We start from the raw sequence: 15,824 nt of genomic DNA on the forward strand, positions 1-15,824 counted from the left end.
GGCATTTTTATTGAGCAAAAACAATAGTTATCTATACTCCAATGCACAGGTGATAATAATAATAATAATAATTGTAATAATAATAATAATAATAATTGTAAAAAATTTGCCCTCTTTTAAAAAGAACAATAGGTGCAAATACTGCAAAAGCAGAGAATTTATATTTGATTACAGTAAGAAAAAAAAGTACAAATTAAAGAATTTAGATATATTGTTGTGTCCTACTGCCAAACAATAAATAATTACTTTGCAGACTTAAAGTTACTGAAAGTTACCAGAGTAATTATGTATTCCACACGTATCAGATCTACACATATCAAAAGCTACCAAAAATGTAACTACATTTAGAAATGTAAGGGAAAGGGAAAAATGAAATAAATAGCCTAAAGAAGCATATACCTAAATGGATTTGAAAAAAAAAATATTCACAAATAAAATATAAAATTAATTGTGAATGCAAATGATTAGCAGTATCAATACAAATGCTAATAAATACAGAAGAAAACAAAAAAAAAGAAATATTGATACATGTTACATTAAATCAATTAATTGGTGCCTGCAATTATTTATTTTTTTACCATGATTTTTAGTGCACATTAATGTATTTATTGGGTCATCTATTTATTTCCGTTTTGGCACGTCCGGTCCTCCACAGAACTGCTGCGGTGCAGCTATTAATGACTGGATGCGGCCGCAAAAGGGCGACAGACACACGCCAAACAAATTCAAGGAAATCTACCAGCCAGTTTATTGCAGGAAACACATTCATTTGACATGCAAATGGCTTGTTTTGCTTGTTCCGTGCTGGAATCGTTCAGACAATGAAGTGAGTCGAGGTTTTGCAGTCAGGCTCTTGTTCATCAGTTATGGCGAAACGTCCTCGCGTGGGAAGTCACGCTTTAAAAGCACATGAACTCTTCCGCCCTGGGACACTCCCAAACAAAACATATAAACCAGTCAAAAATATAAACGGAACAAATTTCCCTTAAAAAAATAAAAAATTAAAATTAAAAAAAAAAAAACCTGCCTCCCCCTCTTTTAATCCTGCTGCTCGCCAGTTTTATGACTTCATTTCTTTTTTGTTTTGTTGTTTTTGTATCTGAATCCTGTCCGGTGTCGGTGGTCGTAGATGCTTTTTTTTTTTTTTTTTTTTTTTTTTCACTGTCACGCCTCCACCGAGCAGCAGCAGCAGCAGCAGCAGCCGCCCTGCCGGCCGAGTCCAGCTATGGCGTCTGTGTACAGCGGCTCCCACACCTTGAGCAAGGATGATGTGAATTACAGGATGCATTTCCGAATGATCAACGAGCAGCAAGTCGAGGATATCACCATCGAGTTTTTCTACCGGCCGCACACGATAACGCTGCTGACGTGCACGGTGCTCAGTTTGATGTATTTCGCCTTTACGAGGTGAGTCGCTTCCCCAGCTAACGTCGGCTAGCTCCCGTGGCTTAGCTTAGCCCGGGCTAACAGGGAGCGGGGATGCTCGGGACGGTGCCGCCGGTGTACGCGGGCTCTTTGCGGGCTTCTCCCGCTCACGAGAACCGGGACGACTTTCTTAACCTTTTACTGTCATTAAACGTCAGCTTCGGTTCGTAATGAGAAACGTTTTCGTGAAGTTATATAACGTCGATCCAGCGGTGGACAGTGTTTCCTGTGTGGCAGTGTAATCAGAAATGAAACTTGACTCTCGTTTCTGCTTCACAAAATCTAAAACTAATCTGATGCACCGTGATGTCGACCAGATGTTCACACATGTGAGGCACATCCACACCACTGCGGCTGTGGAAAGGATGTGGAGCATCCTTTTAAAATGAGCTGTTTGATAGACCCAGTGGAGGAATGTAACTAAGTGCATTTATTCAAGTACTGTACTAAATTGAGATTTTTTTTTTTTAAATTTTTTTTTACTTAACTTCAATATTTAAATTTTATGCAACTTCACATTTGTACTCTGCTTTACATCTCTGAGGTAAATATTGTACTCTTTACTCCACTACATTTGTCTGACAGCTTTAGTTACTAGTTACTTTTCAAATTACAGTACCTTTCCTGTCCAGTAAAAATCACACTGATGATTTTGAATTTGATTTTTTTTTTTCTGATAAACTGAACGACTAGATGTTCCTTTATGGATTAAAAAAAAATTACTTTATTAGTGACATAATCTAGAATATATATAATGCTAAATAATTTTCTGAGCTTGTTGACTTTTTAGAGATACGTAGTTCTTACAGAGCAGAATTGAATATGATGCAGTGCTGTAGATTCAACTAACCAACATGATATAATATACAACCTTAAATACCTGCAGCAGTAAAATGCACTGTAATGCAACAGTAATATGAATCCAAAAACATCAGGGAACGCTTACTACTCATTGTGTACTTATACTTTAAATAAATTTTTCACATAATACGTAAAGTAAGGACGGTAACTTGTACTGGAGTATTTTCACTGTGATGTATTAGTACTTTTACTTATGTAAAGGACCTGAATACGTGTTCCACCACAGGATATTCTTCAAATCACTGGTAATATTAACTGATCATTGGGAAATATGTATTTGTCCCATTTGCAGAGATGATGGAAATCCTGACAGTAATGTCTGGATTGGACTCATTCTCGTCATCTCCTTCTTCCTTGTCATCAGTGTTTTGGCATTTCCCAATGGTGAGTAAACCGCAGAGAGGCGGTATCGTTTAGTGAAAAACGGTGAAGTCAGTCGCCCTGAAGGTGAGTCCCAAACATTTTAGCAAAGTAAATAATAAAGACTGTTTTACACAAGTTAGAACAAAGAGGAACTTCAACAAGGACCTCGTTATGAAAGGAAAAAAAACGAACAGACTGTATAAACTGAATTTGAATCCTAAGGGGAACTGCTTCTGTCAGCGTGGTGTCATTTGTCAGGTATTTTAGTTCCCTCTAAAAGCCATAAATCACCTCCACTAGCAGGCATGAGGAAGGGAACGAATCCAGAACTATATGTGAAGTAACACAAATAAAGAAAATATTTTTTTGTATCTTAATGTACCTCATTTCAGGTCCATTCACCAGACCACACCCAGCAATATGGCGTATAGTTTTTGGTGAGTATTTGCTGAAAGTCTTTCAGGTTAAAAACAGGCGTTGTCTGGACCTCAGATTTTCCTCTCTCACCATCATGTATCTCTGCTGCCATAAGGTCTGAGTGTCATCTACTTCCTGTTCCTGGTTTTCATCATCTTCCTCAACTGGCAGCAGGTGAAGCAGCTGATGTTTTGGCTGGATCCAAACCTGCGCTATGCCAAGAGAGAGGCAGACATAATGGTGAGGTTCACTGCAAAAATAGTTTACCCGTTGATTTGCATGCACCAGTTGTGCTCACCGTCAGGGGGGATTATCAATCAGTGTAATGAGGCTATCTGTGCTGTTGCCTGCAGGAGTACGCTGTGAACTGCCATGTCATCACCTGGGAAAGAATCCTGAGCCATTTTGACATTTTTGCATTCAGCCATTTCTGGGGTTGGGGTATGAAGGCCCTCCTCATTCGAAGCTATGGCCTGTGCTGGACCATCAGTATTACCTGGGAGCTCACTGAGGTACAGAAGCAAGCACACACTGGTGCAAGTCTCAAACGCATAGCATCCTGTCACTTTCTGCCTGCCTCTCTCTCTCTCTCTCTCTCTCTCGCTCTCTCTCTCTCGGCCTCTTCATAATGGAGGAATTTTAAGGTGTATTAAGCAGGTGGTTTATCCAGTGGAGTATGATGGGTTTTAGCCATTGTTTTGCGCTTCCTTCTCCTGTACCTATAGCTATTCTTCATGCATCTGTTGCCTAACTTTGCTGAGTGCTGGTGGGACCAAGTGATTCTGGATATCCTGCTGTGTAACGGAGGGGGAATCTGGCTCGGCATGACTGTCTGCCGCTTTTTGGAGATGAGGACCTACCACTGGGCCAGTATTAAGTATGACTCTATGGTCTACAAATGCAGCTGTAACTGTGTTGTGCTGCTCCTCAGTCTGTTTGAACAGCACTAACATGCCCAGAATTTTCAGATGCCTTTTCTAAATCATTTACAGTGTGTGGAAATGGAAGGGGGCTTCATATTGTAAGACTGGTGCATACATTTAATAAAATCAGCCATGTTTTAGTGATATTACATCTGATTTAAAAAATGCCAGTAATACATCATCAGCCTGTTTATGTCACCTCAATTCAAACTCAAATCTAAAAACTAGCCTCTGAGGATGATATCACAAGCTAAAGAATGATTATGTTTATTATTATTTTGGGGCTTTTAGGCTTTGTTATATTATTTCAAGAAAAGTTTGTTTGTCAGCCCAATGAAATTTATATTTAGTTTTTCTTTAAATTTCATCAAACTTTCTTCCATGATTTTATTATACAACGTATCTGAAAGTCCCAAGATGTAGATGTTAATGTCAGAATACATCAAATATAATGAATAAACACTATCTAATGGATTTAATTTACTTTGATTTTGTAACATTATGATAAAACCTATTCCACTCCAGCAACTCTTTTTAGCAAACCATCTGATGCATAAATTGTTATTCTGAAAAATAATCCCACATGTTCATCAAGGCAGAGTGGATCTGAATGATTTATGTGGTGGCATTGCTTTCATCTGTTCTCTGCACTAACATAACACTTATTGTAAATCTATCTGCAAGTGTTTGTAATCCTGTTTATGTGCTTCCCAACCAGGGACATCCACACCACCACAGGAAAGATCAAACGAGCCGCGCTGCAGTTCACCCCTGCGAGCTGGACATACGTGCGCTGGCTCGACCCGAAGTCTTCCCTGCAGCGAGTGATGGGCGTCTATCTGTTCATGATCATCTGGCAGGTGGGTCCGTGAGAAATCCGCTCTCTCTTATCTCATGGCGACTAAGTGCTGACTAGTTGGAGATCATCCGTTGTGCTCCGTGTGCTAAATCCTGGCTAATCTAATTCAGCTGAAATCTAAAACCAGTCCCAAAAGGATCCAAATAATGCACGAGAGTCCTGCTGTCTGCATATTGACAACTAATCCCATAAGAGTGAGGCGGACTGGATTACTTGGGTGCAATTTATGGTAATGAGAAAACCACGCATGGAGAACCTGAGTAAGCGCCGTCGCTCTCCACTAGAGAGTCAACTATGGCTGCCAAAATTTCTAGCCGCAGACTGCCGTGGTGATGAACGCTAAAGGCTGGTGTTTCTCCTGTTTTTTTGTTTGGTGATGAAACGGCAACATCCACCCCTCTCCTTCACTCAGGCCGTCGACAACTCTCTTGAGACCTCAGATAGTAATTACCAGTTATTAAAAATGAGTTGAGGAGATGTGGGATGTCTCTCCTCTCCTCAGCGTGGGGACAGTTTAGCTGCTCCTCATTGAGTTCAACCACACAAGCTTCTGGCCAAATGAATGAATAACACTGCAGCAGGCCTCCCTCTCATTATCTTCCAGTGTGGATGAGCGGGACTTGGACAAAGTCCCCCCTTTAAAATACACTGCTGTTGTTGTTGCCAACGTGTTTATCCAAGCCTGATTTGCATCGTAACAGAATCTTTGTTAGTGTCCTAACTTCAACTCGAATGGTTTCATAAGTGTTACATTTTTGTGAAATAATCGGTATACCGTATGTGCCAGTGTCATTATAAACACCCTGAAACCAAAGAAATCTATACATTTATTTTGCTGGAAAGGACTTGGGTGTAATAATAGAATTCAGATATCATTACTTAAAATGGGAAAACAATTTTACTGTCTGTGTTCGGGCTGAACTAATTGACATTTTCAGTGAATCTGCCTGCAATAAAATAAAAAAAAATTCCATACTGACACCACAGATTTTGATTTGTCAAACACAGATGTAATCATAACATAAAGAGGGGCCGCATTCCTTTTATGTATCCGAGTTTCAGGGTCCTGCTCTTATGCACGCAGGCTGTTTCTCAATCTCAAGGATGCATCCTTGGTAGGCAGAGGTTTTAGTCTAGTCACTATTATCTATTTATATAGCACATTGAAACACAGTGCTGTACAACATCAACCAGAATTAAAACAAAACAATTTCTTGGATGTTATGTCATCAAATCCTGACAGGACTGCTCCAGTGTCTCGGATCAGTTGAGTCCCACATTAAGGGAAATTTCAGAGATGCATCTGGTGTATCTTTGGGTTGCTTAAAGCGCCCACAATTCTGTACGCACATACAAGGGTGGAACTTTTTCTAAGACGCACAGCTGGAATATAAAGTCTGTATAACACAGCAGTTGTGGTGATGATCTTCTGCCTGGCTCCAATTTGCCATTAAACAAAGAAGAAGGATGAAGCACACTTTCAGACTCACTAGACTGTTTCATCATGTGTACTCTGAGTGCATAGAAAGAGTATGGCCTCGCCTCTGAAGGTCCTGGCTTGGAAGGTCCCATCCTTTCAAGGACACATCCTTGAGATTGACAAAAACACCTCCTGTCTCACTGGCAATGGAACAAAGCTGTCATGAAATGTTATTTGCGACACCTGTGCTTGTCCTGCTCTGCCATCAGCATGTCTGCTGTGTGCGAGATTTATGTGGACCACAAACTCGAGCTCATGATAATATTCTCTACTTTAAGGGTAGATTTTCTTAGCTCTCAGACTGGAATAAAACTGATGAACTGGGTTCATAAATACACAGCTGTGAGAAAATGTGGTTTTAATCTACAAGCAACATTTACTGTCCACCCTTAAAATAATATTGTATTCTCATGTAAAATAGAGCATGTTGTTTTAAGTATTTAGTAACAACGAAAGAAGAGTAGTACAGTTATGTTAATAAGTAGAAGCACACTTTGACATGTTTTTCTTTGGCCTTTTTTACAGCACACATTTTGACTAATCATAGTAATGATACCTTCATTTCATTCAGTTGGCCCAGTAATCCATGAAGCCATCATGCATAATACCAAGACACAGAAACTCACCAGCTTCAGGGAACATAAAATTTTATTATTTACACCTGTACTTTTCCTCGATGACAAACCACTGCCTAACCTAGAAAAATAGCTTTTGTATTTACTCCAGCACATTTTATTTGAATTTGAACAGTTCAGAAATTAAAATGTATAATGTTAATTAGATGACTGAAGAAAAGCCAATCAGGAGGAAAGATACTGTTGATATTTACCTCTGCTAGTCATTTCATTCATATTAAATATTGATATTTACAAAAGATTAAGGTATAATTGTTTATTTTGTTTTTTCTCTGTGATTATATATAAAACACATTGTAGCTTCTTTTTTTTTTTTAAACCTTTATGTTTATATGTGGCGCCAACAACAGAAATGTCCTAATAATTACAGACTATACTATAAGTGCTTATATAGATTTTTACCATGATCATCTGTGTTGTTTCCTGTTTCTTTCGCAGCTCACAGAGTTGAACACATTCTTCCTCAAACACATTTTTATCTTCCCCGCGAGCCATGCTCTTAGCTGGTGTCGAATCCTGTTCGTTGGTATCATCACGGCTCCAACAGTAAGGTACGTCTGGTTCATGCTTCTGTGTCGTTCCTTGTTTAGTCAATTTTATAGACAGGTTTATGGTTAGGCAAGAAACTGACTTGAAATCTGCTAACGTTTGCATTGTATTTGTTTTGTCTTCAGGCAGTATTATGCGTACCTCACAGACACACAGTGCAAGAGAGTGGGGACTCAGTGTTGGGTGTTTGGGTAAGTAAAACCTTATTTAGAGTGTATTGTTACAAATAAGATCCTCAAAAGTCAGTTGAACTACACCTTGTATGAAGAATGTAGTTTGCTGTATACACGTAATAATAACGGCCTCAGGCAGTGATGGCAGATAAGAAGTGATGCTGGCTGTGATGAATGTTAACTGATCTACCAGGTGGTATGAGCAGTAGTATTTGTTGCGGCATTTCGCTGCCTCACTCAAGGTCTAAATTGTCATTCAGTTGACCCACATCAGGAATGTTATTCAAAAAGAATATATTTCATTGAGCTGATGTAAACAGATTCAGGTCAGTGAGCCTCCCACAGCTCTCGGGTAAAAAAACACAAACCAACATATTTGTTTAGAGCTTCTTTCCTGTTAAAGTGAAAGTTTAATGTGAGAAGGTCAAAGGTTTCAGTTATATGTGGGGTTTTTTTTTCTCTCTCTTTATTCACAGGGCAATAGCCTTTCTGGAGGCCTTGGCATGTATTAAGTTTGGACAGGACTTGTTCTCAAAAACACAGATCCTCTATGTGATCCTCTGGCTGTTGTGTTTGGTAAGATCATGTTTATGTGCCTTTCTGCCATCATGCTTTCAAATATGTGAAATCTTAGACCTTAACCACCAACACACTGTAATTTTGTACATATATCAGTCTGTTTCAACATCTACAATTAAAAAAATGTTCAATGCTGTAAATTATTGATTAAGGATTTTCCAAGAATCCTTTACGAGTCTCTGTTGCCTTTGATCTGTTTTTAGGCCTTCATTACATTCCTGTGCCTATATGGCATGGTGTGGTATGCAGAAACATATGGTCCGAGGGGAAAGGTATGTTTATTGCTTTAGCTTTTAGGAGTGTTTTTTTTATGTCAAACTACTGCAGATCCAGTAACATTTCTGTATCATTTACAAAGACAATTTTAATTTACACAAAAGTATTGTTTGTTTTATCAAGATTACATTGAAATTTTCCCTATAAATTTGTTGATGGTTCATTAAATACATCAAAACATGTTATTAAAATCCATCTCCGCTGCAGGTTGTGAGGGAATAAAAAAACGTTGCTCTCCTTTGACGTCATTACTTTTCAACAGCAGTGGCAGACTCTTTCCCAGAAGCCAGTGACCTTCTATATTAGTCCTGTTACGTCTAAGTAAAGCTGTGACAAACTGATACCCATGTCTGAATGACAAAAGGCTGTGTCGTCTGCGAACTAATAAAGCAAATCGTTTTCTGTGTCCAAAAAGTCTTACTGTTGAGGACCCTCAGTGAATATTAACATTCAGGATGTGTCCCTTTTAAGGATTCTTATCAGTCAGTGAGCTGTTATATGTTCTCTGTTCTTTTAAAGTTGTGCGTGTGTGATGTATATTTACACTTTTCTCCTCTCACAGAGCTTCTCAGAATGTGATGACTGTAATTACACAGAGTCAGCTGATCCTGTGTTCGAGGAATTTAACGGTATTTTATGAACCACAGGCTCAAAAATATACATCAATCTTCAGCTATTATCCAATGAAAGACTGACCTCTAGTGCTTGAAATAGAGTTATACTGTAAATATGCACATTTCAGTTAGGTATTTTAATGAACTAATTTAAAAATATTTGATCTTCATGTGTCAGTAGAGACAGATGTACACAGCGACAGCCCGACAACCAGACGAAGAGGGACAGGCTCAGGAAAAAACAAATCCATCAACGGCCTCGACAGCCAGTAGGAGCCGGAGCCAGAGGCTGCTGGGTGACTCCTGAACTCACTCCGAAGAGCCAAGCGTGAAGGATTATAGGCTGAAAAAAAAGGGGGCAAAGATACGACCTCTTCCCGGTGTAATTTGAAGTCTAGGAAAGCCCCCCACCTACAGCAGAGGGCGTGGAGACGACAGAGACAAAGTGGATGAGCAGGTCCATGCAGTGTTATTAGGAGTGCATGGTGGCTCTGACTACAGCGATGCACACTAAACTGTGTGCTGTAGTCACAAAAGCTCCTACAGCACTGATCACTGGTTTCTTTATGTGTGAAAGAGGGGTAGAAAGATGAGGTGTGAGAGTGTAAGAGAAAGGGCAATTAAAAACTGCCGATTCTAGATGTGACTGCATGATCATTGTAGCCGATAATTTACAAACATTTATCCTATGATACAGTATCACTGATGGTTAATGTACATTAGACTGGTTTAAGCCAGCCTCAATTATCTTGGTTCGACACATTTCAATGTTAAAAAAGCCATTTTGTCGAATTTATCACTTTAATTGGAGCCTCTATGTCATAGCACAGAAAAGCTAGTCTTTTTTTTTTTTTTAATTATAAGTATGTCATTGATTGTCTATTTACATCATAGATGTTCACTATTAGGTGTTTTTAACTTGAATGTGGGCCAGATTTCAATGCAAGACAGCTTCAGCTAGGTAGGATCATCAACTGAGGCTTGTTTTTGACCTGTAACTAAGCGAAGCACACAGTTTACGCACTTTGCAGAATGTTTTCTTGAAAAAAAATGTTGTACATTTTGTAATGTTTGAGTATTTTGTGAATCATTGTGACCTTGAGTGATTTTACTCTCCCTGTCCATCTGTGGCTGCTATAGTTTTTATTTTTGTTTTTTTTCCTGTCCTGATAAGAGAGGGTAGTTTTTTCAGACTCCTGCATGTTTCGTCAGGTTCTTCCTGGCTGTGTGCGGGTGATTTTCTTTTACTATCGGCCTTCTTGTTGTTGCATATATTGCATTTGCATGGCTGTGTCAAATCAAATCAAGTGTTTTAGTAGGAAAATGTTACAAAGTAGTCAAAGAATCTTTGTATTACAACACACAGCAGGACACCAGTGTTGTTATGTTCATGTCATTTTAATGGTTTAATTCACCCCTGCGTGCCTGTTTGCGTGTTCTTTTTTATTATTTTTTTTTTATTCCCTAACTTGTCTCAGTTTGTGTTCAGACTAAATCTGAGCCTTTTGTGTTTGATTCTTCTGGCCTTGAGTGCTTTATTGAAAGTTTATTTTCATTTGCTCTGTCAGTATCATCTCAGAACAGATATATCCCTGATAATCCTCGACAATCCAGACGTTGACCTCTGTGGAATGGACCAGGCTCCCATGCTACATGTACACACTATAAATGGTACATTGTCTCTGGATTTAGATGTAATTTGCCAAAAAAAAAAAAAATTCTGCTGAAAATTACTTGTGCTGTTCTTTTTCACTGTGAAATAATGAAACATATTAAAAAATGTTTTACATTTCCTCTTAAAACAAGGTGTGACTTCTTACTTCAAGGCCCTCCTGGTTTTTAAAGTAGACATTAAGCAGCTTACCCATTTTTACAAGAACAAATTCCTTTATTTCTCAGCAAATACTTTTTCTTTGTACTCGCTACCATGTTTATATCAGTAGGAGGCTGTTTGTTTACTTCAAAGTAACAACAGCAATTATAGAATGACCTTGCTCTGCGCAAAAGAACGTCCTGCTGCAGCAAAGGAGGGCTGGATTGGCTGACTCAAGTACTGCCCATCTCGGATCAGATTTCACTCGGCTGCACACCATGAAACTGAGACAGAAATAGCTGCCTCATGCTGACCTGTAATAAGATGTATTTGAAGGTACAATTGCTGTCTCCTTGGAAAACGACAGCAATAAATGTCATACGGTCCTAAACAGCAGCAGAGGTTGAGTTAGAAATTCAGAGCCTGCTGAAAGATAAACTCTCCAATTGTGAGTATTCAGGCAAATTGTAACGGGGTCCTAGTTTTGAATTTAGGCAAACATATCTATTTGTTTATTGAATATGCATGTAAGGATTTTTTTTATTTTTTTTTATTTTACTTGCCTCTGCTGTCGCTGAATGTGCTCTGAAATATCTGCATAACAACCTGTGTGAGTTGATTTCCAAAGGAGGGCAGCAGAGAGCCTCAGTTATGTGCAAGATGTCACGTGACTGGCTGGGCCTACAAGCCTAGGACATGACTACATAAAAAAAATTGTGGTGGTTCTGTGCTTTCATATCCCTGTCTTTGTCATTCTCTCTGTCCTAGTCTTGTTCTTTTGGTTTACTGAGCCTTGTGCAGCATCAGCTGACTGAACAGTCTCAGTAGATTATCAGGATATTTAAGTCATGGCTAAGAGTCCTGGTCTCCCGCATCGTGGCAGCCTGAGCCCTGAGAGGATACTGAGAGAGATCCAGATCAACTTACTGGAATGCAAAGTCTGCTTCGAGATGTTCAGTCCTCAGCAGAGGGAGCGAAGACCACAGAACCTTTCCTGTGGCCATGTACTCTGTCAGGAATGCATCACTGCTTTGTCCCACCCTCTCCTGAGGAAGCTGGAGTGCCCGTTCTGTCGACAGCTGTGCAGTGTTGACAGCACCTCCCACTGCCAGGCTCTGAGTGACCTGCACGAGCTTCTGGTGTCCCGGAGCCCCACATCCTCTTCTCCTCCTCGCCAGGCAAATGGAGGCTTTGTCATGCCCACAGGCCTGGCATGCACAGCTCTGCACCTCCACTCTGTGTTTGGTGGGTGGGGGACTCTCATCAACCCCACTGGCATAGCTGTTTTGGGGTCTTCGGGGACAGTAGTGGTGGTGCATGATGGAGAGAAGAGGGTGGTGGTGTTCAATGTGCAGGGAAAAAAGCTGAACACCTTTGGTCGAAAAGGAAAAGCCAATGGGGAGATCTGTTACCCGGTGGATGTGGCAGTGACTCCCAGTGGTTACGTGGTGGTGACGGATGCAGGGGACGGCGCTGTGAAGGTTTTCACCTCCAGGGGGAATCATGTGTTGACGGTCAAGGACTCCTTCCAGCTGCCCTGGGGTGTGGACACAGACAGCAGTGGGCACATCCTGGTCTCAGATGTTCAGGCCGGGACACTGTCCCAGGTAAAAGTGGACTACAGTCATGGTGTCCTTCTGGAACATCAAATAGCCGTTGCAGACCTTCATTGTCCCAAAGTGGTGGCCTACTGTCGGGCTACTGGGAACACTGCAGTGATGGAGCACCTACCCGAGGTCACACATCCAACAGAGAGGCACCAGCACAGAAAACTTAAAGTGTTTACAAAAGACTTTCACCTCCTTTACCAGACAGACAGTTTCAGCCTGATGCTGCAGTCCTCAGGGAGGCTGAACATGTACGGGGTGGCCTTTGACAGAGATGGAGATGTGATTGTGACCGACTCTAATCAGGGGATGATTTGTAGTTTGGGGAAGGTCCTGAACAACCCAGTCCTAACTCCTCTTGTGGGAGACCATCTTGTCCGGCCAGTTGGATTGGCGTTACTGAACAACCTGCTCATCATCCTGGACAGTGGAGACCATACAGTGAAGATTTACTCTGCTAAATCTCATACTGGGCCGACAATGTAGCTTATGTATGAAGTAGAGTTGAGTAAGAGTTTAATTACGTTTTATCTTATCTGACATTTTTGTTTGTGTTATATGACAAAGCCCAAGTAACCAATGTTTTACTGTATGTTTTATTTTTTCTGATAGTAAAATGAATGTAGTTAACATTTTTCAGTGGTGTTAAGCATGCAATCATATTAAACAGTTTTTTTTTTGTTATGTGTTGTTGTTATTGTCCCAGCTTCTGAGCTTAAAATTGTATTATTTTATAACACTATAGTGTATGCAATGGTTCCCAATCTATGCTTGGGGCCCCACAAAGATGCTCAATGTATATCTCAGTCTAGTCTCAAGGTGACTAAAGGGATAAGAAGGAAAACAATGAGAAGGAAAACACACTATGAGGTTCAACTGCTCACAGCTCATGTCTACACAAAGCTATAAACTGATGGGTAACAAGTGGAGGTTTAAGTCTTCTGTGGTTAAGTTTAATTTCTACAGTTCATATTGACAACATTTTCAATCTTATTATACCTGTAGGGACAACTGACATAAACACATCTTCATACAGTCCATCAATACATCAGTGAGAATAAGGGGAAAGAAAATAAAAAGAAAAAAAAAAAAGCACTATTTTCAGGTTATGAAGAGAAAATAGGAAAACCTGAACTTGATTTAGAATATAAATATGAAAAGTGGGTTATACATAAATACCAAATTACCAAAAATTATTTTTGATCACCGGTTTTAAAAACCGAGTTAATTTGACTATTTTAGGTTGGAGAAGAAACAGTAACTCAGTTGGTATTTATTATTATTTTCATGATTAATATTTATCTCCCCTCAGTTTTATTTTTTATTGTTTTACAAAAAACAATGGATAAAACAATTTAATGTGTGTGTGTGTGTGTGAGAGAAAGATGATCACCAGCAGACAGGTTTTATAGGACTGTTTAAAACTTACTAAAACCTTGTGTACTTCATCTCACCTCGACACTCTCTCAGATAGATGCTTATTGTTGACGCATGTAAATCAACTTGTCACACAGCCTCTCATTTCTCGTGTGTTGGTTTTCCCCAGATAAGCGGCGCGGTGCGTAAATCCTTTCCCCCTCTTTGGCACAGCCTCTCCAGTCTGCCAGAGGATAGCTGTCGTGCTCCCAGTGGAAGATGGCGGTGGGGATGCTGTCTGGGGCTGGAGCAGAGCGCTGGATTTACACAAGAAGCGAACCCGGATGGATATAAAGAAGAAAAAAAAAAATGAACATATTCCTATCTCTTCTCCTCGAGCTCTGGACTCTTTCGGGGCTGTTTAACTAGAGTCTGCTGCCTCTTTTTTTTCTGGCAGAAACCCGGGCTTCTTGTCGGGATTTCACAGACTATATACATCGATAGCTCGGCGCATAGACAGGGTGGGAGTGAAAAGTGGACGAAAATGTCGGATACAAAGGTAAAAGTTGCAGTGAGAGTTCGGCCCATGAACCGCAGGGGTAAGTGTCCTAACGACGATTTCTGCTTTGCAAACTCTTTTCTGTCTTCTCGGATTCATGCTAAATGATCTCAAAGTTGTTTTGCTTTCTTCGCCATTGCTGCTTTCAGTCTTGAGTTATGAGCCTCAAGTCAGACTTGAGTGTCGTTGAAACACGGTCAGAGGAGCTCATATTTGTCTCTTCACACCCCCGCATTCTGCTTTACTTTCCAAACAAACTTCTCTCTGCAGAAATTGAACTGAACACAAAATGTGTCGTGGAAATGGAGGACAACCAAACAGTTCTACACCCACCACCCTCAAATACAAAAGGAGAGAACAGGTAAACAAAGCTGAAACACCGCCAGGAGTTCGTATGTGCAAGTGAATACGAACACATTACATTACAGACTGGAATATAGTGCAGTGGGATTAAGGCTTTTTTTTTTTTTTTTTTTTTTTGCCTTAGTGTGGCTAGTTTGACTGCATCTAAGTGGAGGTCTTGCAGTGCAGAGCAGGAGGATTGCACTCTCACTGTGATGACTTATCTCCCTGCCTGGTTGTAATACAGCAACAATAACATTTGATATTTGCAAAAATACTAATAATCCAGTGAGCTCCTGCATCATAAATGTAGATCGAAAAACACGTTAAAACAAGACAGCATGCACATGAGCCTGATAAACAGTCATGAGGATTAAAGATGCATATGACAAACTTCTATCTTTAAATTCGAGGTAAATGATTTCTTAATATTAATGCCAGTAAATAAATGCAGTGTAGTAACAGGAATACTGCACTGCTGCTGCTGCTGCTGCAGAGGACATGGTGTCTGTCACCCACCTGCCTGCAACATGATATTATGTTATGTAATTCACGTGAACTTTCCAATACCAATCAGCTCAGCATAATAACACCATCCCGATATTTTGCGTATATCTCATGTTGAATTTCAAGGCCAGGATCGGAGGTCGAGCCTGTTTCACATGAAGACGTCTGCCAGACCGAGCAGATTAATGTCGAGCCTCGGGGTATCGCTGTAAATCTCTGGAGTCAGAACTAATTTATGTTACGTCGCATTCAAAGTGGCGTTAGATCACACAGTTGCTTTTTTAAGTGGCGAGATGCTGCACGCTTAATCTGGAGTTATACTGGCACAACAGTGACAGAACGAGTCGCACTCTCGCTGCAAACTGAAGGGCTCCAAAAAAAAGCTGCACTTTGTGTTGCCTTGTGATCTGAGAACTTGCTTTCAGACTGTAATGAGGAAATGTCTGGAGTCACACAGCATGTAGGCCAGTGATGAGCGTATCCTGG

The 15,824-nt window shown here is 40.2% G+C and overlaps 3 protein-coding genes across 4 annotated transcripts in view; all 3 read left to right on the forward strand.

Annotated features, from left to right (window-relative positions):
- The first annotated feature begins 1,191 nt into the window (after positions 1-1,191).
- On the forward strand, positions 1,192-10,959 carry ptdss1a (phosphatidylserine synthase 1a). Of its 2 annotated transcripts, none has more exons than XM_069142942.1 (13): positions 1,192-1,407; positions 2,579-2,670; positions 3,042-3,086; positions 3,182-3,306; positions 3,420-3,578; positions 3,792-3,943; positions 4,708-4,849; positions 7,402-7,514; positions 7,638-7,703; positions 8,162-8,261; positions 8,468-8,536; positions 9,103-9,169; positions 9,333-10,959. In XM_069142942.1, exons 1-13 carry the CDS (start codon positions 1,226-1,228, stop codon positions 9,425-9,427), a joined length of 1,407 nt encoding a protein of 468 aa, XP_068999043.1. In that variant the 5' UTR covers positions 1,192-1,225; the 3' UTR covers positions 9,428-10,959. The 2 variants fall into 2 exon arrangements, with proteins under 2 accessions (XP_068999043.1, XP_068999044.1); XM_069142943.1 differs by having other exon boundaries at positions 9,336-10,959.
- Positions 10,960-11,376: 417 nt separating this feature from the next.
- Positions 11,377-13,258, forward strand: LOC138194311 (E3 ubiquitin-protein ligase NHLRC1-like). Its single transcript, XM_069142945.1, has 2 exons — positions 11,377-11,415; positions 11,736-13,258. Exon 2 carries the CDS (start codon positions 11,816-11,818, stop codon positions 13,058-13,060), a length of 1,245 nt encoding a protein of 414 aa, XP_068999046.1. The 5' UTR covers positions 11,377-11,415; positions 11,736-11,815; the 3' UTR covers positions 13,061-13,258.
- Positions 13,259-14,144: 886 nt separating this feature from the next.
- kif13a (kinesin family member 13A) overlaps positions 14,145-15,824 on the forward strand; it is a 37,183-nt gene continuing 35,503 nt past the window's right edge. The window contains 2 exon segments of the mRNA XM_069142944.1: positions 14,145-14,529; positions 14,760-14,850. Of these exon segments, the coding sequence (XP_068999045.1) occupies positions 14,475-14,529; positions 14,760-14,850 (146 nt within the window). The 5' untranslated portion in view covers positions 14,145-14,474.

Source organism: Embiotoca jacksoni, unplaced genomic scaffold (assembly GCF_022577435.1).
Source record: "Embiotoca jacksoni isolate LCO1_2020_lvr unplaced genomic scaffold, fEmbJac1.0.p SCAF_11, whole genome shotgun sequence".
Taxonomy (NCBI): domain Eukaryota; kingdom Metazoa; phylum Chordata; class Actinopteri; family Embiotocidae; genus Embiotoca; species Embiotoca jacksoni.

Bases quoted from the DNA above. Each gene is read 5' to 3' on its own strand.
- ptdss1a (XM_069142942.1), top strand. From the start codon at position 1,226: ATGGCGTCTGTGTACAGCGGCTCCCACACCTTGAGCAAGGATGATGTG. The intron at 3,944-4,707 runs GTATGACTCTAT...CTTCCCAACCAG, and splicing joins TACCACTGGGCCAGTATTAA to GGACATCCACACCACCACAG. The intron at 9,170-9,332 runs GTATTTTATGAA...TTCATGTGTCAG, and splicing joins TGTGTTCGAGGAATTTAACG to TAGAGACAGATGTACACAGC.
- LOC138194311 (XM_069142945.1), top strand. From the start codon at position 11,816: ATGGCTAAGAGTCCTGGTCTCCCGCATCGTGGCAGCCTGAGCCCTGAG.